Source organism: Leptosomus discolor, chromosome 19 (assembly GCF_034619465.1).
Source record: "Leptosomus discolor isolate bLepDis1 chromosome 19, bLepDis1.hap2, whole genome shotgun sequence".
Classification (NCBI taxonomy): domain Eukaryota; kingdom Metazoa; phylum Chordata; class Aves; order Leptosomiformes; family Leptosomidae; genus Leptosomus; species Leptosomus discolor.
This window is the reverse complement of record NC_141409.1, coordinates 12,471,351-12,495,654: the sequence shown is the minus strand read 5'-3', so window position 1 is coordinate 12,495,654 and position 24,304 is coordinate 12,471,351. Positions and strand designations below refer to the sequence as shown.

Here is a 24,304-nt window from a genome sequence, read left to right as displayed (position 1 = left end):
AATACTGCGCGTGAAAATAAAGATTTAGGATGGCTGAAGAGAGTAATTACTAAAAACCTGCAACTACTTGCTGTTGCAAGCACTAACTTTTCTGTTCATTTTGAAACACTACAGCCACACTTGTTCCCACTAACCTCAAAAGCCAGACAGAAAAAAGATATCACTACGTGGAGATAATGCTGCGCCAAATTTCACCCCCCTCTCCTCTCCTCAAGAGCAGAGAAGCACAGATCTCAGGAAGCTGAGTGAATCATTAGACATTGTATGCAAAACCAAGAATCACACCAAACACGAGAGTTCAGCTAAGGCAATCTTTGCTAACAATCCTTAACAGATTCATAGTTATTGCCAACATAATTTTGCTTTTAATCTTAATTTGAACTATCTGCTCAGAGGAAAAAAATCTAATTTTAAACTCTTCTAACAAGCAAATTCCCCAACCCCAGAAACATGCAGCAGATCCTGGGAAACGTTGGATTATAAAAGAAATGCTGACACTGCCTTAACTAGCCCATCACAAAAATGTCACTGGAATGAATTCACTGTTGGTTCATCCACGCTCCACGGCTGACACTCCAGCAGCATCAGGCACATCCACGCACTGCCTGCATGGGGGAGCTGGGACACGCAGGACACAATACCGGTGAGAGGCTGGGATAAAGGCAGTGCAGCCAGAGGCTAAACAACCCCCAAAATGATGCTCTATATTCTTCTGGAGTTCCTCCCTCATTAGGATTCAAACAGAAACAGAGAGTTACGGGCACCAGACAAACATAGCACTTTAGAAACATGCTGCAAACGGAGTGAAAAAAGGAGCGTTACATTCAGTGCATGCTACTAAAAGCTGTCTGCACCTGGGTTTGGAAAACTAAAGGAAACCCCTCTGCCAAGCTCCATTTGTTAATTTGTTTACTGTGTACACAGAAATAAGTTTGCTCAGGTACTTGACCTTTTAATGTTAAGTGGAAGCCTTCAAAAAGAATACAGTGTTTCTGTAACTTAATCAGCAATGGGAAACTCCATGCAGCTATGCATTTTTCTAATAAAGCAGCCAAAAATCTCAGAAATCCCATCAAGTTGTGCTTTAATGAAACCTCTAAGTTGAATAAAATTGGGAATACATATCAGGCTATATCTGTAAAACAACACAGGTAAGCAGTACTTGATCTCCAACTTGTATTTAAGAAATTATCTTTTTCCTCTCTCCAAACCCGAGTATTTTTTCTCCTTCTCCTCCTCTCGACCAAAATGCCTTGAACAGGAAAAACTACACAGGCGAAAACCACAAAGTCTACCTCTACTAGTTTAATTTTCACTTAATTTTTGCTGATGCAAGTTTTTAAACCAACGCTGCACTGCCTGTTTGTTTATACTTCATTTTCATCCCTAACTGACACAATCAGCCCTTAAAAATTATCTTCTGGGGATGTTTCAAGTAAAACAAACACGTCCTTGCCAACAGGAAGGAAAAAAAAAAACCCGAGAGAAACACCGAGGTTACGGTACATAAACCAAATAAAGATGTCTGGACGCAATGAAATGCCACACTTTAGGATCCACCTGGAAGCAACAGGCAACAACCAACACAGCCGGGCCACGGGGAGGGAAAGCGGGGCCCGGCCGGTGGACCGGCGGCAGTCCCAAAGGAGCACGGCACAGGACGGACCCCCCGCGAGAGTGAAACCCAGCGGCTCCGGGACGCGCTCGGAGGGGTCCCGGGAACACCGACGGGTTTCCAGGCTGGAAGGGCTGGAGGAGCGAGGCGGGTCCCCCCTGTCCCCCTACCCCGGAGCCAGGGGAGCTGGCGAGGAGGGGCCCGGCCCGGCGCCCCCCGCCTGGCCCGGGACTCGACCCACGGACCCGTCAGCGCCCAGCCCTGTGCGAGCCGGGGCGGCCTCACAGCCCCGCTCCCGCCGCCACCCGCGCCTGCTACCGGGCGGCTCCGCGCCGAGGGCCGCGGCCCCCGCCGGACGGAGGGGACGAGGGCAGGAGGGCACCGCACCGGGAGGGAGACACGGCCCAAGGGGCAGGGGAGGGACGCGCCGGTAACGGGGCGCAGGAAGGCCCGCAGCTCCCGCACGCCTCTCGCCGGTCAGCGGTGAGGAGCGGCGGCGAAGCCCCGGAGCGGCGCCGGGGCAGCGCCCGCACGCACCTGGCAGGCGCCGCAGAAGCGGGCCGGGGCCGCCGTGACGGCGGTAGGGGCGGCGGCGGGAGAGGGGCGGCCCGAGGGCGGAGGGACGGGCCGGATGAGACCCCGCCGGCAGCGCGAGCCCCACCTACCCCGGCCGCCGCCGCCGCCGCCGCCTCCTCCCGGTGCCGGGCCTGGGCCGCCGCTGCCGCCCAACCACGTGACCGGGCGGAGGGGGCGGGCGCCCCACCAGGCGCTTCCGGGTGCGGGGCGGAGAGCGCGGGAACGCTTCCGGCGCCCGAACAATGCGGTTCCGAGTCGCCGTCCTGGGCTGCGGTGGCGGCTGTAGGTCCCGGCGGGCTGGCGGGGCGCGGGCGGCGGCCCCGGAGCGCGGTCCGGAACGGGCCTCGGTTCCCGCTTCCCCCGCGGGCCGGGTTCGGAGGGCGGCCCGGCCCGGCCGGGGGCGCGGCGGGTCGCGGGGCCGCCCGGGGGGCGCGGCTGGCGGCCGGGCCCGGCCCGGCGCTGGGGCGGCGCGACCTCAGGCCCGGGCGGCGGCTCACGGCGGCTCTCCTCCCCTCTCTAGGTCCGTAGCCGGAGGCCGCGGCGTGCGCTGCAGTAGGAGTGGCCGCGGGTGCCAGCAGGGGGACGCGGCCCGGCGCTACAGGTACTTGCTCCTTCCCTCCCTCCCGCGGGGCCGGGGAACGGGGCGGCGGGGCCGGGACGGGCCGGTGCGGGCGCAGGCAGCGGCCTCCCCTGCTTTTGCAAAGAGCTTCACTTTTGCGCGTTGTTTTGAGCCACGCAGGCTCTCGCTTGAGCTGTCCTGGAACATCGTTTCTCCGGTTTTCGGGAAGTACGTGCTCCGGAGCCGGTGGCTGTGGTAAAAATCCGGGGAAGTACGTGCTTCCAGAGCGGGGGGTGTTGCGCGGGGAGCCCTGCCCGCCCCGCTCGGCCTGGGGGATTGCGGCGGAGCAGCAGGTAGGCTTGGTCTGCCACGCTCTCGAGAAAGAGGGTTTGGGGTTCGTTTGATGGCTTTTGTGTTCTTTTTCCCCTGGAGATCAGTAGCAGTGGAAACTGAGCGTGTGTCAAGGGAAGTCGCTTGTTTCCAGTGGCTCATGACGTGACTCTTGTAGTCTGCCTGAGGAACGCTGCGTGGCTGGAATAGTTGTGTCTGGTGAGCAGCACAACATAGCGCTACTTTGGCAGGGGCACTTTAACTACATTTATCTTGTAGTATCCCGAAGTGGGATAAAACAGGCTCACAAGTAGACTTCCTTCATCATTTCCAAGAGAAACCGCAAAAAGAAACAGTTTGATAATGCCTGAAATTCACTGAAGATACTTCATGGTGATCTGTTGCTACCCTTTATATTTCCCAAAGGGTATTGCCTCATAAAATTAAACGTTTTGCCCTAGAAATGGGGATGAGTCAGGCAGCACTGAAGACAGGCTGACTAAGAGACTGGCGGCTCTACTTTCTGTAGATTCAGCAGAACTGGTTGTACTGCACACTGACGCTGCCTCTGTTTCCGAGCTTTCTGTGGGTCCTTGTTGCTGAAGGCTTCTGAAATCTTCTTCTAATTTTCACGTGCCATACACTGGAAGATCTACTTGGTGGGCTCAGGTAGCGAGGAGGCCATGTCTGATCAGCAAATTGAAACAAACTTGATCATCAACAGATACTTCTAAAAATGTTCTTCATTGAACATGTCTTGCGTAGTCAGTCGTTTACACTAGGAATGACTCCATTTCCTGCCGTGTACACTGGGCTGATACTTCACGCCCCAAGAGAGCAGAATCTGTTTTTATCTACAAACTTCAAAGCTTCCTTTCAAGCTTTGTGTGGTGTTTGTAATAGTTGTGAGGTGTAAGTTTTGGTTTGGTTTGTTATTTTGTCTCACCAAATCTTGCATCATTTAGTCTCCTGTGATTTCTTCACTTCCTGCAATCCCAGTTCTCTGGCAGGATTGCGTGAACAGTGTCTCGTCGAGAATCAGTGTAGTCTTGTAAATTCTAAAAGCACTGTTGAAAGACAAAAGATTGTTTTTTTATGGAAGATCCGCTGTTCTTCGTTCTAAATACTATCAAAGAACAGACTTCCCAGGGGAGTGATCTTCCAAAGACAAGGCCAAGAAACAAGACTTCCTGCATTCCCCAGTTACTTAAAACATGATGTATATAACGAGGGCGCATACGGAAGATTTTAAAAATAAATAAATAAATAAAAAACCAAAACAACAGACAGCAAACCAACCCCCGCCAAAAAAAACCTTAGAAGACAATCTGAAACCATGTGTTAATCCCAGTGCTGCAGACAGGGCAGAGCTTGCATAGTCCTTCCAGCTGGAAGACTGGCCTGTCAAAGTTACAGCTCCTGCCGACGAGGCGTGTCCTAGAGCGCTGTTCCTGCAACCTGCCGAGTGTCCCTACAGGAACTGCAGCCGGTGTTGGAGGACTGTGCCTCTCGGGAGCAGCATATGGCAGGTGCAGAAGGCCGAGAGGGATGTTTGTATGTCTGGCAAGTGCCGGGTTCTGTCTCGCCTTGAATTGGTTTGTTACGAGAGCTCTTTAGGCAGGAAACGAGATCGAGAATCAAAAGGAACGTCATTGTTACTTGGTAAAGCAAAATCTCTGAGGAGTTTGAATGTGGCAGCAAAGCTTAACGAGAGTTAAGGCTGCTAAAGATTCTCCCATGGTTTCCCTTTGAATTCCAGACAAGTAATGTGGAAAACATCTTCACTCTTCAGGGTGCTGCTTCAGGAGAATTTCTGTTGTATCACCTCTACTTTATATTCAAGCTGCATTAAGTTAAAAAAAAAGGTGAAAGGTATTGTAAAGCGAGGTGTAAACTTGAATTTTTTCTTTTTACTTTTAACTTGTAATGGACTTTAGTATTTGTATAGGATAAAACATCTGATTAAACACACTTTATTACTTTAGACCTTTTAACTTGCATTTCAGAAACCAAAAAAGTTCTCACTTGTTTTTTTTTCTTGCTGCTTTGCCGTAGGTGTGCCAAAATGTCAGAAAGATCAGATATTCTTCACTTCAAGTTTGACAATTATGGGGATTCGATGTTACAAAAGATGAACAAACTGAGGGAAGAAAACAAATTTTGTGATGTCGTGGTCCACATCGATGACGTTGAAGTTCACGGGCATAAAATTGTATTTGCTGCGGGCTCTCCCTTTTTAAGAGACCAGTTCTTGCTAAATGATTCCAGAGATGTAAAAATCTCTATACTGCAGAGCTCGGAAGTGGGGAGGCAGCTGCTTCTGTCCTGTTACAGCGGCATTCTGGAGTTTCCTGAAATGGAACTGGTCAACTACTTGACTGCCGCCAGCTTCCTGCAGATGAGCCACATCGTTGAACGGTGCACGCAGGCCCTCTGGAAGTTTATAAAGCCGAAGCAGCCGTTGGAGAGCAAGGAGTGTGAACAGCAAAGCGACTCCTCTGAGCTGAAGGAACATCAAGGAGATGACGACTCTCTGCAGCAAGATTCACCTTGTATTCAACCTTCAGAGGACAGTATGGACATGGAGGATAGTGATATTCAGATCATCAAGGTGGAGTCCATTGGGGAGGTAACAGAAGTTAGGAATAAGAAGGATCAGAACCAGTTTATTTCTTCTGAACAAACTGCACTGCATTCCTCAGAGCCTCAACACTTTCTTATCAACTCCACTGTTGAAAACAGAGCGAGTGAAATAGAGCAAAACCACCTCCACAACTATGCCCTTTCATATGCTGGCAGCGATAACATCATTCTGGCCTCTAAAGATATGTTTGGGCCTAACAACCGAGGTATAGACAAAGGCCTCCAGTGGCACCATCAGTGTCCAAAGTGCACAAGGGTATTTCGGCATCTGGAAAACTATGCTAATCACTTAAAGATGCACAAACTATTTATGTGTCTCCTCTGTGGCAAGACATTCACTCAGAAAGGCAACCTCCACCGGCACATGCGAGTACACGCAGGCATCAAACCGTTCCAATGTAAGATCTGTGGGAAAACCTTCTCTCAGAAATGTTCCTTACAGGACCATCTCAACCTGCACAGTGGGGACAAGCCCCATAAGTGTAACTACTGTGACATGGTTTTTGCGCATAAACCCGTTCTGAGGAAACACCTTAAGCAGCTACACGGTAAAAATAGCTTTGACAATGCCAATGAAAGGAACGTTCAAGACATAACAGTGGACTTCGATTCATTCACGTGTAGCGCTGCTACAGACAGTAAGGTCTGTCAGCAAGCTGATGCAAGCCAGGTACTGGATGCAGGGAAGCTGCCTCAGGCTGTGCTCAGTTTGAGAAATGATAGTACCTGCGTCAATTAAGCAATTAAAAGCAGCCCTTCGTAGGCATCGTGACTGAGAGGAGCAAACGGTTGGTTCGGGCTTTTCCCGAAAGCAGTAGTGTGCCCTGCAAGGCTAGGGATGGATGGTGGGTTGGAGTGCAAAACCTGGCAGGCCTTCAGCCATCGTCCTTAGTCTTACTGGGTATTTTCTGTGAATAGCAATCTTCCTTCAGGTTTCTGTCTGTGTCTCTACTGTGGATTACGGGGTTAATTGTTTCATTTCTCTCTGATTAGGAGACTCCAGACTAACACCTTTTGAAAGACTGTTGCTGTGGGCTGCAAGTAAACCATCTGCTGTACAGTTAGAGGCCTCTCTGTGTCTGGGCAGGTGGAGGAAAGAGCACAGAGGACAAGTCTGTGAGATAACCTGATTTTTTTTTTTTTAAAAAGCACTGGATAACTGAAAGCACTCCATATAGTTAAATTTAAACTTACCTCTTAAAGTTACCTTTCTCTGATCTTACCCCTAGACCCCTACAGTTGAAATGAAGTATTTTTGTGTCACTTTTTTGCCCTTTCTAAACTATTTCAAGAAACTTCTGCTGCCAGTCAGTGCTATCTTCAAAGCTCTCAGGGTTTTTAACCTCGACATGCATTATGAAAAGATAAAACCCTAAATGATTTGGCAGGTTTAGCTGATCATTGCATAGAACTGTTCAAAATGAGAAGAAATTGCAGCTCTGGAATGCGAGAGGCCGGTGCCTGGAGTGCAAGTATGACCTATTTCTTACACTGTCATACCTGGGATTTTTAAGGGCACCTACCAGTGTATGTACTGAGACAAGCTAAACGCTTCAAAACTAAAAATTATCATCCATCTTCCATAAATTTTGCATCACGTAAGCCACAACAGTTGTTGCTTTTAGAGCAAAGCTGGTGTGGAGAAATACTGCTTTTTGACACTGTGAAAAGAATCTGTTTTAAAAGCTGCAATGTATTAACAACTCCAGGCTTTTTTTTTTTTTTTTCGTTTTTCCCTTTAGCTCTTCTGTATCTCTCCTTGATAGCTAGTAAGGGCCACATGTCAGTTAACTTGAAAAAAAGAAACAAAAATACCTGCCATAAGAACATTAAGTTTTTTGATTTCTTGGACATTCAAAGAATACTTTTTTTTAAGTGGCCTGCATAGTTCATGACCATTAGTGTTTTACAGAGCCTTGGATGAGGTGTAGGTAGCACAATTCCCGTAGGTTAATATATCAGCTATTGACTGTACTCAGCAATACCTCTTGTACACCGCCTTAAACATCAAATGTAGCGGGAATGGCATGTTAATTGGGATTCTGGGATTATACCGTATTGCTTCTCAAAAGTGCCGTGGAATTATCAGCATCCCAGTCAGGCTGAAAGAAACTAATTGATCTGAGGAACACCATTCCCAGTAGAACAGCACTCTTAATACGTTGAAGTGTAGCATAGACTAATAATCAAATGGCTGATCCTCGGTAGAGAACTGCTGTTTGTATTTGGAGTAAGTATTTCTTCCAATGCAGCTCTTTTCCACAAGGTTGGCCATGAGGCTGAGATTATGCTTCCTACCTAAAAGCAGTACTGTGTGAGTGTGTTTGAGTGAGGGGGCGGGGGTGAAAGGCTGCTATTGTGTGGTTAAAAATGCTAAACAGGTATGACCAAAGCTGTGTTAGAGCAAAAAATGTTTTGTATGTAGTTATCAAAAGTTGGTCTTGATCTTCAGACGTGTGTGTAAAGCCAGGATTTCCTTACGCAGACATCACACTGATGGACGACAAAAAGCGTTAATGTTGCAGAACGTTTTCAGAAATCCACGTACTTTCAAGTAGGAAAGCAAAGTGATTCTGTGAATCAGGTTTTGCAATTGAGTTCTTAAACTACTGTACTTGACTGTTACATGAACTATTACACGGACAGCTATGAAGTAAGCAATGGAAGTGGAGTCAGGGCATTACATCTTTCACATTGTAGCAAATATATTTAGGCTTAAAATCTAACTATTTGGAACTTTTAAAAATTATTGTTCAGGTTCCTGGGGCAAAAAATAGGTTTGCATGGGAAGAAAAACTGGTTTTCCTCTTAAAGCCACCCGCTTTCAGAATCGTTTTGAGCTAAAACTGACCATGACAGTTGCATCTGACACTTGCATTCTGTCTTCAGGCAGAATCTTCTGTGTTGTTCAAACATTTTGATAATATATTATTCACTACATGGAAATAAATTACAGCGCTAACGTCAAAACGAAGATAGACATGGAGAATACGAGCTTGCAGAGCCAGGTCAGCGTGCTCTAAGGAACTAGTGAACAGTCTAACCAGATATGAATACGGACACGATAAAGAAAATGGTCTTCTGCCAGAGAAAGGAATAAAACTGTACAAATGCTAGAAAAAGTGGCAGCAAAATGGACAGTATTGAAAGCTTTGTCTATCTGGGAAGCTTTTTTGTGGAATTATGAAGCTGTAATGTTACTGTAAGGAGAATACAGCTTGTTGAAGTAGCTGTGATGATATGAAGAGACAAGGGATTTCCTAAGAAACAAACAAAAAAAATGATTTGGTCAAGATGTATAGGTTTTCATTGCACTCTGTGCTGTGGTGATGTCAACGTCTGAGAAGGCTGAGACTGCTGGCTGCTCCGTTAAAAGGCTGCTCGTGGTCAGTTGGTGAGACCACGGCAGAAATAAATAGGAAAAAGCAGAAATGCAGAAGACTGCTTCTTCAATGCAAACGGACACATCTGTTGGATGAAAAGTGACTTCTTACTAATGTCTGTGATTTTTGGCCTGGCAAAAGGGTGCAGACCAAAAGATTGATGCAGGAAACAGCTGCGTGACTCCAGAAGCACTGGAGAGCTAAGAGGGCAATACGGTGATGGCATGGTGCAGAGTGCACTGGTGGTAGAGTTCATCTGAGATTTGCCCCTACATGGAACAGACAAGTGAAGAGTATAGAAGAGGTATTAGAAAAGAAAAATCTGGCTGATGCTTCTTCTCTGAGTTACAGATTAATATGGAGTGAGAATTACTATAAATGGAATATACAGAGGCAGCTCAATTATAGAATAAGATGAACTTAATTGTCCATGTATGTAAAATGTTGTCTTCATTGCAGTGTTCCAATTAGTGAAAGACTAGATCCATTGGTTGTTGCTACTGATGCTGCATATTCAGATGAGGACTATGGCAGTTATCATAATCTGTGTGTTAATGTGTAGAATACTATTTGCTGGTAAGTGGATAGTCTCACAACTTAATGTGCTGTACAACTTCCTGCATATCCTAAAAATAACTGAAGTCTATTACAAAAATATTTTAATAACTCCTTGAATATATTAGGATTTTTTTGTAATGTTGGCATTTTATTTATTAATTTTATATAGAAGAAGAAAATCTTAGAACTCTTAGGTTTACCAGAGGTTTAGGCTCACTACTTTTCTGAGTGGTGGTAGCTTGTGTAGCATGTTTCTGCAGCATACGGTGCAGCTGCACAGCTTCCTGTATAGATCAGGGATGAGTCTTTCCTTAATTTATTTTTCTTTTAGAAGACATGTTTTGCAAGTTAGTAACTGATAAAACTGAATTGTCAGTCTTTTTCTCCCCTAGACTTTTCGGCAAAACTCACGATAGCTGCCGCTGAATTTTTGTTGAAATAAGTTACATTGTGTGGGGCTGATTTTGGTTCTGGAGTCATTGGGAGGAGTAAAGGTGAGGAGGGAGAATCAAAATGTGATACGAACTGAAACTGCTGAGAGAATTCTAAAAGTCACGTTCAATCTTGGCTTTTCTAAAAACGAAGCAGGGGGAGCAGCCGGCCCTCCTGACTTGGTGAGGGTTGAGAAGGCAGAATGGACGTTTTTCCTTTGAGACTGAATAACCGACGGACTGAGCATTAGCTACCTCTTCAGTGACTGGGCAAAAGTCTTACACTACGAATCGTTACCAAAGCAGGCGGGTCGGCGGCTGCCGGGTACCCTCCTCCGGGGCCGGTGGCCGGGGAGAACCCAGCCGCCCGGCCCTGCAGGTGCGTCTTTCCCCCCCCCCCCCCGGCGTGTTCCTGCCGTTCGACGGCACCCACCCCCGCGGCGGGGCGCGGAGGGAGCCCCCGGGCAGCCGCTCTCCGAGATGCCTTACGGGGCCGGCGGTCCGCGCCGAGACGTTGCTACCTCTACCGGACGTTTGGCGAGGCGCGTCCCGTGGGCGGCGCGGTGACCCCGGCGGCAGCCGCTGTAGCAGTGCCAAGTCTTCTAATAAACGTGCTGCTAACTCTGTCTCCCGCCGCCTCTCATTTCCCGCCGCGGTAACGGCGCCCCGGGAGGGCTGGGGGGCGGGAGGCCGCGCTGGAGCCGCTTCCGGCGCCGCTCCCGGAAGGGGCGGGGGGAAGCGCTTCCGGGGCGCTGCGGCACCGGCGGCGGAGCGCGCACCGGCTGCAGGGACCGGCCGGGCCGCGGCCGGTGAGTGGGGCGGAGGGCCGGGGGGGGGGAGGGCAGGGCCCGTCAGCCGCTGCGGGGGGGGGGGGGGGTGGGCTGGGGAACGAGGCCGCGGCTGGGCCCTGCCGGCGGGGGTGGCCTGGGCTCGGCGTGAGTCTCTCCGGTGGTGCCGGTGCCTTCCCCCGGGGGAGCGGCGCCATGGCTGCGGACTCGGAGGTGCTGCACTTCCAGTTCGAGCAGCAGGGGGATGCCGTGCTGCAGAAGATGAACCTGCTGCGGCAGCAGAACCTCTTCTGCGACGTCTCCATTTACATCAACGACACGGAGTTCCAGGGGCACAAGGTGATCTTCGCCGCCTGCTCCACCTTCATGAGGGATCAGTTCCTGCTCAATCAGTCGAAGCAGGTGAGGATCACCATCCTGCAGAGCGCCGAGGTGGGCAGAAAGCTGCTGCTGTCCTGTTACACGGGCGCTCTGGAAGTCAAAAAGAAGGAGCTGCTGAAATACCTCACCGCGGCGAGTTACCTCCAGATGGTTCACATTGTGGAGAAGTGTACCGAGGCTTTGTCCAAGTACCTGGAAATCGACGCTTCCATGGAGAGCAGTAATCAGGCTGCAGAGAGGTGTCACTCCTCAGACGCTGAACTGAGAAACGGGGATGAGGTTTTGGATAAAGACTGTGAAATAATCGAGATCTCTGAGGACAGCCCGGCGAGTGTAGAATTCCCTGTGAAGGAGGAGAAGGGGGACGCCTCGGAGCCTGCTGCGCAGAGCCTGATCTCACAAAGGACGGACACAAAAACCCCAGAAATATCAACAGTTGAAATCGGGTACAAGGATGATGAAATCTGTATCTTCAGAATGGACTCTATGAGCGTAGCCAATGTAGAAACCGATCACTTCCCTCAGCCGTGCACTTCCTCTAAAACTAATTTATATTTCCCAGAGACCCAGCACTCCTTGATAAATTCTACAGTTGAAAGCAGAAATACAGAAATGTCAGGAAATCACTTTCAGGCTTTTGTCAGTGACAATCCAGAAGGAACTTCCAGTCTGATGAACGGGTTCCAGAGCCTGGATGATTCTGGCAATTCCTGGCGGCACCAGTGCCCAAAGTGTCCGAGGGGATTTCTGCATCTTGAGAACTATCTCAGACATCTTAAAATGCACAAACTCTTCCTGTGTTTGCAGTGTGGCAAAACATTTACGCAGAAAAAGAATCTCAACAGGCACATCCGGGGGCACATGGGCATCCGCCCCTTCCAGTGCATGGTGTGCCTGAAGACCTTCACCGCCAAAAGTACGCTTCAGGATCACCTGAACATCCACAGCGGTGACAGGCCCTACAAGTGCCATTGCTGCGACATGGACTTTAAACACAAGTCTGCGCTTAAGAAGCATTTAACTTCTGTTCATGGGAGGAGCAGCAGCGAGAAACCCAACCCGAACGCTATTACGAAAGTTAAAGTGGACTATGATTGACGGATGGGGGGTTGTGGAGCCAGGCTGCTCAAAAAGCTCCTGCCTAGTGAAATTCTAGATTGAATTCTAGTTACAGATCCCTGTGTAATGGAGAGAGGCACAAATACGTGACCGGTGATCAAAGACAGGCCTTGGGAGCAGCAGACTTGCCTGCTGCATTAAGGTTGCTATTGCTGTAAGTGCAAAAAAGGTGTTTACGAGTTGAAGGTAAATGCAAAATACAGGCAGTTATTTCCTGCTTCTCTTCTATTACTCCAGATGTCTTCTGATCTCCCCCCTGCCCCTCCAATTATGTTTTACACTCCCCTGTTTCAAGGGCAGGCAGTGCTGATTTTCAAACTGTTACTGATATTTCAATAAGCTGAAGCCCGAGCCGTGATGTTCCTGATGTGTAACGGCTAAGGAAAGAGGATGTTTGTATTTATTCAACGAGTCAGTCATTCCCACCCAGATCACGTATCATTTATGATGAAATCATCTCCTTACTTGCCCAAACTTTGAACAGAAAGAAGACATGTTTTCATGCTCAAGTCTGTGACATTTAAGAAAGAACACACAACAAACAAAAAATAATGAAGGAAGCTTTCAAATTGCCTCTTGCAAAGAGAGAATTGGTAAAAGAGAACAACACGAATAGTATTGCCTTGCAGTTCATTTTTAACTGGATAGTCTCATTAGAAGGATTTGCTTTCAGTTTTATGAATGAGTTCTGGATTTTTCTAAACTTTCTTCTGATTTTTTTTCCTGTCATACTAGTGTTTTGCACCTGTGTCTAATTCTGATTTAGTCCTGTTTGTTGAGTTGTAACATTTCCCTTCGTTTTGTTACTAATCTTAGATACATACACTAATGTGAAAAATTAAGCTGTGTGCTGTTACATAATAGCAGTTTCTACATAAATTTTGAAAAACAATCCTTTATATCTTATTAGGAACAGCTTAAACATAGAGGTCTTCTCATACTCTAATTCTGTGATACAGTAAAACAGTAACTAGGTGTGTTTGGATAGGTGTGTTTGTACTTTGTCAAAGGTCGTTTCAGTTTCACCACGAGCATCGCAAGCCCTGTAACGCAGGATCTTTATCCTGTACCTGTCTTTGACTGCTGTGTGTTTCTTCCACTTAACGTGGTGTGAATAAAGAGTCTATTCAGTTGTTAATATGAGGTAACGGTACTTACATTAGATTCTCTCCAGTTAGCAAAAAGCAGTAGTTCTTAGTCCTGTCTGGATCAGAGGGTACACTTCCCTGCCCGTTTCAGAAGTGCTGTTACGACGTTCTTGCTCTGAGTCCAGGAGTCTGGCCTCTGTGCTCCGTAACCTGCCTGGTTTTAAAATCCAAGACAATAGCTTTTAATGTCAGTTAACAGGTTTCACTTACTTTCCTTCCTTGTGTCTGTGAGTGGTTGGGGTTTATTTGTCAGCTACATGAGGGGTTAGGTGTGTACAGTATCTACCGTGCAGGTCCCTGTTGCTGTCTGCAACAGGCAGGGTCAGCTGTGCCGGTATGACTGTCTTCATCTCTTGGAAACTGCAGTTGAAGAGTTTTTAAAAACCGGGTTCATGAGGGGTTTGTTAAGCTCTTCACCTGATATTATTAACCCTTAAAGTGCATGCTTGGATTCCAGCAATATTTGCAGGTCCCATTTCATACTAGGCCTGTTTGTGGGAGGCAGCATACGTCTTCCTCAAAGCCATGTATTGAAATAGGGTGCTCTGAAGCTGAGCACGCCCCTAGTGCCGTATTCCCCCCAAATGCACAAAGATGTCTGACTTTACATAGCCAGTTGACTTGTGAAGGACCCCATTGTGTTGGATCACTGGAAGACCGTGCGTGCCAGGTCTGCGTACCGGGGTGTCCCTCTGAATAATGACAGAAATGACACCCCCCGAGTAAGTAACTGAATTAAAATCACCTGTTTTATCCAGTACTTTGAGCATAAGCCCCAACCTTTCCCAATCTCTGCTATTACTTCGTATTATAAGTTGACTATTTGCTTTATTTTGATGATTTTTAACTATTCCAATTGTCATGACAATTACTGTAGTTAAAAGGCTTGTGAGTCACATATGATGTGACCGCCTGACACTTTGCCAAAAAAAAAATGCATTTTATGGTATTGTCTTCTGTTTGCATTCTTTAGTCTGTCACCATTTACAGCCTTTTTGACCATGTGATTAGTATTTTTTGCTTTGTTTTTCACAGAATACCATTGATTTTGTGTTCTTAATTGCATAAAAATCAAAAGTCTGATTTTCAAAAGCATGCTGATACCTGCCCTTGCCCTTACTCTATTTACAGATGTTAACCTGGGTATACGTACAGGTTTGTATAGCTTTCCATTTGTGTCTACAGACTTTGTTACCTAAAATAATCTCCTTCATCCTTGGAAGAGGTCATAAAACAAGGAAAAATTTTACTTCCCCTGTCCTTTTTACATTGAGCTGCTATTACTATAGTTCATGTTCACAATAAATAAATGTATTGTGTATTTATGGGACAGATTTGGTTCAACTGTGCTTCAGTTTCTTCAGTTAATACGCGTTTTTGGCAGGTGTATGATTATCATTGATAAGACTCGAAAGATCATTCCTTGTTTTTTGTTCAACTGGTTTTTATAGGTGTATGCATGGACATCTCCCTGTGTATCCAAGGGGAAAGAGAGGCTGATTTTTTGAAGTGCATCTTCTGTGGGAGCAGGATTGAGAATTATTTTGGTCTGCTGTTGTATCGCATGTAAACATGAGAGGGAGTTGTGTTGTGTAAAGGGCCAACAGCGTGTTCTGTTCAGTGGCTAGAAAGTCTTGGTGAGCTTTGTGAACGAAACCCAATTCTGTGCACATGTTCACATTAAAGGTGTTTCCTTTCCCCTTTCTATACATGTAGCCACTCATCCTATCGCAACACAATAAATGAAACGCAAACAAGACCTTGTCTCAGAAATACATATGCTTTCTTCTACCCACAGATAAATAATTCTGGGCATACCTTAGTAGTTTGGCTTGCTATGGTGAGTGAACAAGATGTTGTAAACCAAATACGGTGTTCAAGTGGGAGTCATTCAGCAACACGTTTTTTCTGCCCTTCAGAAGGGTCTGGGGAACGCTTTCTCCTCAGAAATCATAGTCTACACCGCCTCAGCCTCCGTTAAGGAACCACAGAAACGAGCTGCCGCTCCCGGGCTTTTCTCTGGGATGGCCTGTGGTAAGGCGGCAACCCGGGCGCTCCCGACACCGCCTTCGTACCGTGCCGGCCCAGAGGCGGCCTCGCCGGGCCCGCGGCGCCTGCGGCGGCTTCGCCTCTCACCTCCTCAGGAGGCCGTGGCGGGAGAAGCGACGTGGGCCAGAGACGGCCTCCAATCGCCTCAGCCTCCTGAACGGTAGTAATGATGAAATTATTAATTAAAATTTAAAGAGGAACATAAATAATCGGCAGTAGCCGTGAAGACGGGGCGCTGCCCGTCGAGGAGCCTCTGAGGCGCCACGGAGGCCGGGCGCGCCGTGGGGAGGCGCTGCCGGAGGCGGCCGCCGCTCTTGCCGCGCCGTCTCTGTAGCCGCCCCTTCCGCATAGCGGCGGCGCACGTCCGAAGGGCGCGTCTGCACCGCCGTCTCGATGGTAAGCTCCCCCCAGCCAGCTCCCACAATGCCCCGCGACGTCCCCCACCCCCGCCCACCGCGGCGGTCACGTGCGGGGCGGTGGCGGGCGCGGCGCGGCCGTTGGGCTCTCGCGCGGCGGCGGGCGGGTCTCGCGAGAGGGGGCGGGGCGGCGCTCCCGGCTGTCAGCGCGATGAGGAGGCGCCGCCGAGGCCCCCGCCGCTGCCTCCGCCGGGCCGCGCCGCGCTGCCCGCCCCATGGCGTGTGAGAGGCCGGGGCCGCCGCCTGCTCCCGGCCCCGCCGCCCGCGCCTCGCAGGTAGGAGCGGGCTGGGCGGGGGCGGCCGGCGCGGGGGACGCGGTGACCCGGCGGGGCCCCGCCCGCGCCTCCCCCCCCCCTCCCCCCCCCCCCCTTCCTCTTCCCCGCCACCTTCCCCCGCCTCCCGGCGCCCTGCGAGCTCCCGGCGCTGCGGAATCCGGGCAGGGAGCGGGGCCGGGCCCCGCCCGCCGAACGCGGCCTGTCAGCGCGCCCCCGCCCCGCCGGGTACCGGCCGCCGCTGCGGCGCGGGGGAGGGGGCTGCCGGCCCGCCGCCCCCGCCGCTAGGCCGCTGGGCCAGCCAGGGGACGTGGGGCAGCCATTTGGTGGCGGCTCCGAAATGACGGCGAGAGCCAGGGCCGGGCACAGGTGCGCGGCGGGGCCGGTGGCTGCTGACAGCGGCCTGGCGGAGGGGGGCGAGGCTGCGAGGGGACCCGCCGGGGCTGCTCCGCGGTCTCCGCGCTAGCACCGGCGGGGGCTGGGCGGTGAGGCTCCCGGTTTTCTCGCCGGGAGGCCGCAGCACCAAGCAGCCTTTTCCTTGGCGTCCTCCAGTACGGAGGAGAATGGCACCGGTATCACGAGTACTCCCACTCGTGCGGAGCTGTGCTTCAGGGTAATGGTGGAGAGGAGGGATGGGGAAAAATAGGCCCTAGAACTGCACCCGGCACGGCACGTTTAAAGTGTCTTAAACAAAAAAAAAACGAAACAAATGAGCAGGAAAAGCGTGTCTTGGTTCTGCTGATGCTTGAGGTGCACTGAGGGTTTTAAGTTAAGCATAGAAGTCAGCACAAAGCGTAGGAAAGGGCAGCAGCGAGACTGGAGAGCGATGAGTATTGGGTTACAGTCAGGGTTCAAAGTGGAATGGCATGTATCTTTAATGAGAGAAGACAACAACAAAGTTTAGGCTGACAACCAGGAGAATTTCTGATGTAGCTGTTTAAGTCCAAACTTAGGATTTTGTTTGGGTTTAAGTGTGATTCCTGTAGCTACTCTTGTGATTGTTCTTCCACGCCTCTTCCAGCTGTATCATAAAGTTGAAACAAAAATTAAAAACAGCCTTTCAGATTAGAAAGGTGTAAATTTCTAATTACGGTAGGAAAGATCTTCTCATTTTAAATGAGAACCAACAAGTACAACTGTAAATCCTCTAAGTCAAAGTACTGTTATTTGACCTTTGGTCTGTGTTAAACATCTGTGGAAATTCTAGAAATTGAAGCTTGTGTTGTTAGTCTCAGTATTACTCTGTGGAACACTGAATTCTTAATTTTTGTAATTAATCACTTTCCCAAGACCTGCATGCCTTTTTAATGAACTGTTTCTTGTTTCTGCAGTGTAAGCAAAGCTTTCCGCGAGAAAAGGTTTCTTATTAACTCATGTCCCTGTCTCATTTGAGGTCATGGCCGTTTCTCTCAAAAATATTAAATTCCAACAATTTTAGTGTCAGTGCTTGAGATATCTCAAAGTTAAGTCCTAGTCTTGAGTATGATCCCTTTTATTTAAGGCTTTGTTGATTTACAGTAGATAGAATAGTTACAGTATCCAGAGGGTAAGAGCTGGTAGCATTGGTTTTGTTAGGGGTGTGATGTGTTTTGGTTGGTAAGAAGTTGTGTCTCTCAATGGGATGAACAGGAGGGGTCTCTCCTTACTGACTGGACAGTCCTAATGGAAGGGAAAAATCTATATCCGTGGGCATGTTGAGCTATTCTGGACAAACTTTAAAAAGGCTTTCCAACTTCTATGGAACCCTCTGTTTTCTTGCCTGTGTCTCAGAATGGAATTAGTGTTTCATTAAAATTATTTGGAAAATGTTAGTATATGGAATTTCTCTTTTGTAAAATGTATGGTTTAAGCAGGAGGTTATGTTTAAAAAAAAAAAAAAAAAGCATGCGGAACTAAGCCATACATGAGAGTCCTTATTCTCTGAAAATATTCATGAGGTGTAAAGAATTCTTCAGTGTATCTCTTCTTGAAGTAATTGTGTCAAAATAGATCTGCTTAGAAGGAGATTCCCTCTCTGTGCATTCAGTATAAGTTCAACTAATTTTAGTGGCAAAGAAAATTTTGAATTTAATTGCCCTTTGGTTAGTCCTGAAAAGTCAATACTGTTACAGGAGCTGAATTTGTACCGGGCTTGTGGCAAGGGCAAGGACTCCTTTCAGTGACACCTATGAAACACAAAAAACCCCACAGTGGCATTACATAAGTATATAGGAAACTTTTAAAAGCCAGTGACAGGATTTCTGCTAGGAGCGCTTGGACAGGAAAGAGCAGGTGTGAACTGCTGAGGACACACTGACGCTAGTGTTGGTTTGGGGGGATTTACCTCTGAATTGAGTGAACTTGGGCAGTCACTGAGCCACTGTGAACTTACATTTCTATTCGTGAATTGTACCTCTGTTCATAGGGAATTATTCCTCAGCCACATGTGTTAAGGAGGCAGAGGGGATCCAAGCTTTAATTTTTTAAGAAGATAGCAAGTGAAGCATTCTGTAGGTGTTTTGGCGAAACGTAGTCTGGATAAACATCTGTATTCTGGTAGTGAGCAAGACTTCTCTTGATAACTTTACTGGAATTTAAATTGGGCTGTGGATACTCTCGGTAGCATTAATGTTCAGTGAGAAAATTGCATTGAAATACTGTCTTTAATGTTCATTAAAGACTCTGCTTTATATATAGAATTTGCACATGATATAAAGAGATTTACGTGTGACCGATATTATGGAATGCAGAAATAAGCAAGTCCGCTCTGTAAAGAGGATTTATTTTAATTTCAAGCCGTCATAGCTAAATGATGCAAAGCTATTATGGGGATGGCCCTTTTCTAAGCCTTTAATGAAGCTAGTTTTTTAGATCTGTAGATGGTGGCTGTTGAAGAGAAATTAATAAAAGATTCTAGCCTTTTCAGAGAGTAATTTGATACTGATAATTTGATTACACAGACACTTAAGTTTTTGACCCAATCAGGATGCTTTCAGAACTACATAACTTAGGATGGAAAGCTTGAAAAAGCTACCTCATTGTAGTGCAAATAAACGATTAATCTGCATAAATGGAAAATTATAATGGCGGTCACTTAAAAAAAGAAGAAAATACCACCATCTCTGCAGCCGACATAAAGAGCAAGCCAATATCAAGGACTCTTTAATTTAGTGATTAAAAAATCAGTTGAATTCTAAGATTTAGGCTTAAATCCATAGTGAGATCGTAATTGGGCTACCTTCATTTGTAAAAATGCCATATAATTTCAGAAGTTTTTCATAATTTTCCTTCATCTGTAGAGAAGACTTCCCTTTGTTCAGCACGGACAGAATTAGTCCATGTCTGGTTCTCGTACGAGCTCTGCTTATTAGACTTCCCTTTGCCTGTGTCCCACAAGGGACCTGGTCGAGTAGGCCTGAGCAGAGCAGACCTAACGTGGAGCTGCAAGGCTGCCACTTCTGTTCAGAAACGGGGCTGCTGGTGACACTGCTGCTGCTTTTTGGTTTTTTTGGTTGGTTGGTTGGTTTTTTCCCCCCAGGCATTTGCCCAGGTTATGGGGGAACTGAGTTCAAGCCTTCAGCCCTTCCTTTGGAGGGGGATGAGACTTGGATGTCTCACGTTTTAGCAAATGCCCTGACTCCAGGCACTGCGGCTCTGAAGGGGCTCGCTCCCTTCCTCGTGTTGAACCTGTTTCCCTTTGAAGAGAAGGAAGTTTTCCAAGTTTGAGGCTGCCTGGGAACTGGGGCATGTAGCTGGGGAGGAGGCACTGAATTTTTTTTCTTCCTTGCTCGAAGAACTATACCTAGATTTGATCCAGTGACTGATTGGTAAAAATGCACAAATTATCTTTAAAAATGAAGCAAAATCCAAGTTGTCTGCTCAGGCAGCTGAAGATGAGGCCGCAGTTGTCTATGGTGAACGGTCAGTCCTTTTATGTGTGAGGAGTAGCTTCCAGGGGAGGGACTGAAATTGCCCCATCTCTAAATGTGTGTGTTTGGATCCTTCTTTCTAAGATGAAAACATGGGTTAAAAGTATTTGGAAGTAATTGCATTTGTATGGCTTGGTGTAGGTGAGAAACTAATCACTGAATTAAGATGTAAGGCAACACCAGCACCGCTAACTAAAGAAGTTCCTTTGTTTTGGGGTGAAGTTGTTGAACTCCTGAGGTCACTAACTTCTGGTTAGAAACACTGGAGAAATCAGCATCTCCTTCTGGTGTTAGGCCTCTCAGCCCTGGGTAGAGGTAGACTTTAAGATAAAGCGTTGTCATCAGAATTTCTGATTAGCTAGTCCAGGCAACGTTCAGCTCAACGTGCTGGCTCAGTGTCCTGCAGGGGGTTCTGAAACCTCTCCTTGCCTTGCTTAACGAATGCTGATCCTGAACTCAGGAGGCCAAGCAGCAAATGTTTGACATTTCTCTTCACAGATCAAGCCCTGTCTTTTAAAGGTTTGTTGGAATCCTGCAGCTTTGTGTCATATCTCTACCTTCCAAATAGCCCTTTATTATGTGCGAATAAAATGTGGTATTTTTTGGCTGGGTTCTGGTCGGCTGGTGTGTCTATGCTGATAGATCAGAAAAGCAGGCAGACAGGTAACTGCTGAGCCTCGTGCTGTAGCCTTTACTGAGAAGCGTGTGAATTCTGGAAGTTTTTCCAGATACCAGTTTTCATGGAATGCATATGCCTTTTGGACATGATGCTTCTCTGTCAGGTTTGCTCAGAAATGGCCCAGGGGTCTTGAGGATCATGTGGGAGAGGAACAGACTAGTAGAACAGCATGGCCACCTGCGCTTGCTTTCTTTAGGAAGTCAGGATTAAATGGTATTTGTCATGTCCAGAGGTGGCTGAGTAAGTACAATGGCTTAGATTAGTTGTAGCGAATGTCCTGGGATTAGGTAGCTAAAAGTTAATGTGAGATAAGAACATCTAACTCTTACAGCTTCCATCGTTTGTAAATGGTACAGCCGTTTGAGGAACGTTTTGAGGCTTCACCTTTCTCCCCTTCCATCTGACCTTCCAATTTCATCAAATATTCTGGCCTAAAATTATCATGAGAAATCAGTGATTTATTGTTATTGCTCCACTCCATTGCAACCGCTGCTGCAGTGGAAAAATGTTTTTGTATCAAAACCAGAAAATTACTCAACCGTAATAGTTTTTTATTATGTGCTTTCTGAACTTGGGCTTGTGCATTTTTCAGTTTGTCATCTGAAGTATTGCTAATAGTAAGACTCTAAAATTTATTTTGACTAGGCTATGTAAAGATCTTTTAAGTAAAAACTACCATGTCTTGTCAAAACTCTTTGCTTTGTAGGTTTGGCCAGCTTCTGTATCAGCCATTTCTTTGAGATTTTTTTTTTGTAGGGTGCTTCTACTTTGACAGGGAAGAGAAGCCCAGTCCATGCGTGGAGATAGATAGCCTGGCTGCCTGCATGGACAGGTGGACCAAGGGTAGTTGTTCCCCCCGGGTGTACTGCCTGTTAAAAACAACCCCAAAATGATTTCTGGTTCACCTTCTTGATTATGCTCTCCTTGTGTTTGCTTGGTTTAGAGCACTGGAGCAATTTGTTCTTCAAGAGGACATCCCTGAAATACATTGTTTCTGACAAGGAGCAAGAATCTGTTAAACATTTGGCTTATGCTTTTTGTAGAAGTTGACATGATAATTAGGAGATGCGAGATTGTTTTCTTAACACACTGGAGTGCAAGAATGGCAGGATAGCTGGCATGCTTAATAGAGGGTGGAGGCTTCCTCTGCGTTTGGCTGCTTGAAGTTTTAGGAGTTGAGAGCTTTCCCCAGCTGTTTGCTGATTTAATTAGATTTTTTCCTGTCAAGAAATCTGAAGGTCAACACATGCTTAGTAGAATCTGTCATTTATGAAGATTAAATACCCTGAGATAGATCTTTAAAAATCGGTGGTGCACACTTTAAGAATCTGTTGTGTTCATTTCTATGCTGGTCAGGAAAACAAACAACTATATTTTGAAAGCTTGTAAATAGAGAGGTGGCTGTTTCTTGCAAGTCTCTGAAGTATCTGTGGAAACAGAATGTGGGTACTGTCTGAGAGCAGAGATTCCTGCATTTGAGATAATTAACCAGCGGTTTGGAAGTAGAGTCTGTTTAATAGGAGATTGTTGGTGACACACGACATACTAGCAATTGAGCTGTGTGTGCACTAGCCTTTTCTTAAACTCTTCCCTGTGTGAGTCAGGCTGGTAGCACGCTTCCCAGCCTCGTCTAGTTTGTGCTGTTACCTGTGTCACGCAGCCAGATGGGGAAAAACCCACCGATATCGCTCCTAGGTCAGCACTAGGTTGGTGTTAGTATCATGATGTTCCTGTCAGTGCTGGCAAAAAGCTTTAAGTAACGTGTTTACTGCAAGGCTTTACGCTGCAATTCTGTGCGTCTCTCATCCTGCTGCTTTGGTGGGGAAGCTGAAGTAGAGGTGCTAAAGGAAATGGTGGGGTTCTTTATAGAGGAATTAAAAATCTTTCTGGGCGTGTTGGCTCATGGTTTGGTTTTGCTATTATTTGTTTTGCCTTTGAATTTCCTTGGTTAAAACACATATGTAGTAATAGCAGATTAAAGAGGACTGCAGGTTTTTTTCATCTCTGCATGAGGTTTGATTGTGCTTTCCTAGAAGTTGGATGAAAATCTATTTTCTCCAGTGCATGTGAATATTCTGGCTTATGTTGAAAGTGTAATCTCAGCCGTTTGGTTTTGAAAGGACAGATTCGACTTTCAGTTTGTTGTGTTTTACACTTACTATGGGAATTCATTTGGGGGAGAAATTGCTGCACGATACTGAAAAGCTCGCTGAGATAAGGACATCTTGTACAAGTATCCTGTTACTTGAAGGGCACTGAATGTTCATAGCACTAAATAGAATTTCTAAACAGATGGTCATGATTAACATAAAATACATCCACAGATAGAGTGTATTTGGTGTTCTAGTAATTATATCAATGGTCCAATACTTTAGCCTTAATTAAACTGTAGCTCAGCCAACAATGGAATTGCAGTAAAGAGTTTCCAAATTCAAATGGGGAAGGGAGATCTCGGCTTCCTCAAAACAATTACCTTTTTTTCCATCATCGGAGGGAAGAAAATAGAATGTTGAACATGTGATTACAACATTTGTGTATTTGCATTTCTAACAAGCTGCTAGGAGAAGCTTGTTCATAGCCTTGAAGTGAACTAACTGGTCTCTGGGTTGCATAGAAAGTCAACATCACTACACATTGCGGCAAAGGGTGGGGCTGTTTAGCTCTTAGGTGAAGCCGTGAATTAAATCTTAGTGATGAAAGCTTGAATGTAAACGGTTTCAACAAACTTCTTAGGCCTGTTATCTTTTTCAAGAACATAGCTTTGTAGGGTGGCATGTCTTTCAGAACAATTTCTATAAATCCATATTCCTTTGGAATACGTTTGTGTAAACGATTTGCGTGGTACAACTGCACAGGGTGAGGTGTTTCAAGAGAAAACACTTACCAGCAAGCCAGCTCAAGTTATTGCTTACGTTGTAAGCTTGGTCCTAAATATCTGGATGTTCAGCACATTGGAGATTTACTCGCTGTGAGTTCATACACCTGGCATTGCGTCGTTGTGTAAGGTAGAGATGTGAAAAGCAAAATCGGATATGGCGATACTTGCCCTTTAGTGCACCAATGGTTTCTTGGGAGAAAAGGGGGAAGTAATGCAGGAGAATCATAAAACTAAAAGCTAATCTCATTCTTTCAGTGTTTTCTTCTGATTGTTAACTGTTGTTAATTGATTTGTCTTTTACAGAATGAGAAAATGTGTCTTTTTTTACAAAAAAAAAAGCTCTTTAGTTTGATGTCTGAATAAGATCTGCAGAAATGGAAATAACCTTTTAAACTCCCCCCCTGCTAAAAAAAAAAAAAAAAAAATCTGTGTATTCTCCCCACCCCAGCCCCATTCTACAACCAGGGAGCGTTTTCAGGGCTTTGAAAACTCGAGGTTAGATGAGATGGTGTCAGAGGTGGTCACTGCGATTCGTGCCTTTACGTTTTCTGTGCCGATAGAGGTCTTCCTC

The 24,304-nt window shown here is 46.8% G+C and overlaps 2 protein-coding genes across 2 annotated transcripts; both read left to right on the top strand.

Moving 5' to 3' along the window:
* The first annotated feature begins 2,433 nt into the window (after nucleotides 1–2,433).
* On the top strand, nucleotides 2,434–6,537 carry ZBTB26 (zinc finger and BTB domain containing 26). The gene is made up of 2 exons (XM_086475723.1): nucleotides 2,434–2,792; nucleotides 5,136–6,537. Exons 1-2 carry the CDS (start codon nucleotides 2,434–2,436, stop codon nucleotides 6,460–6,462), a joined length of 1,686 nt encoding a protein of 561 aa, XP_086331849.1. The 3' UTR covers nucleotides 6,463–6,537.
* Nucleotides 6,538–11,044: 4,507 nt separating this feature from the next.
* Nucleotides 11,045–13,521, top strand: ZBTB6 (zinc finger and BTB domain containing 6). The gene has a single exon (XM_009955248.2). It carries the CDS (start codon nucleotides 11,079–11,081, stop codon nucleotides 12,360–12,362), a length of 1,284 nt encoding a protein of 427 aa, XP_009953550.1. The 5' UTR covers nucleotides 11,045–11,078; the 3' UTR covers nucleotides 12,363–13,521.
* Nucleotides 13,522–24,304: the final 10,783 nt, after the last annotated feature.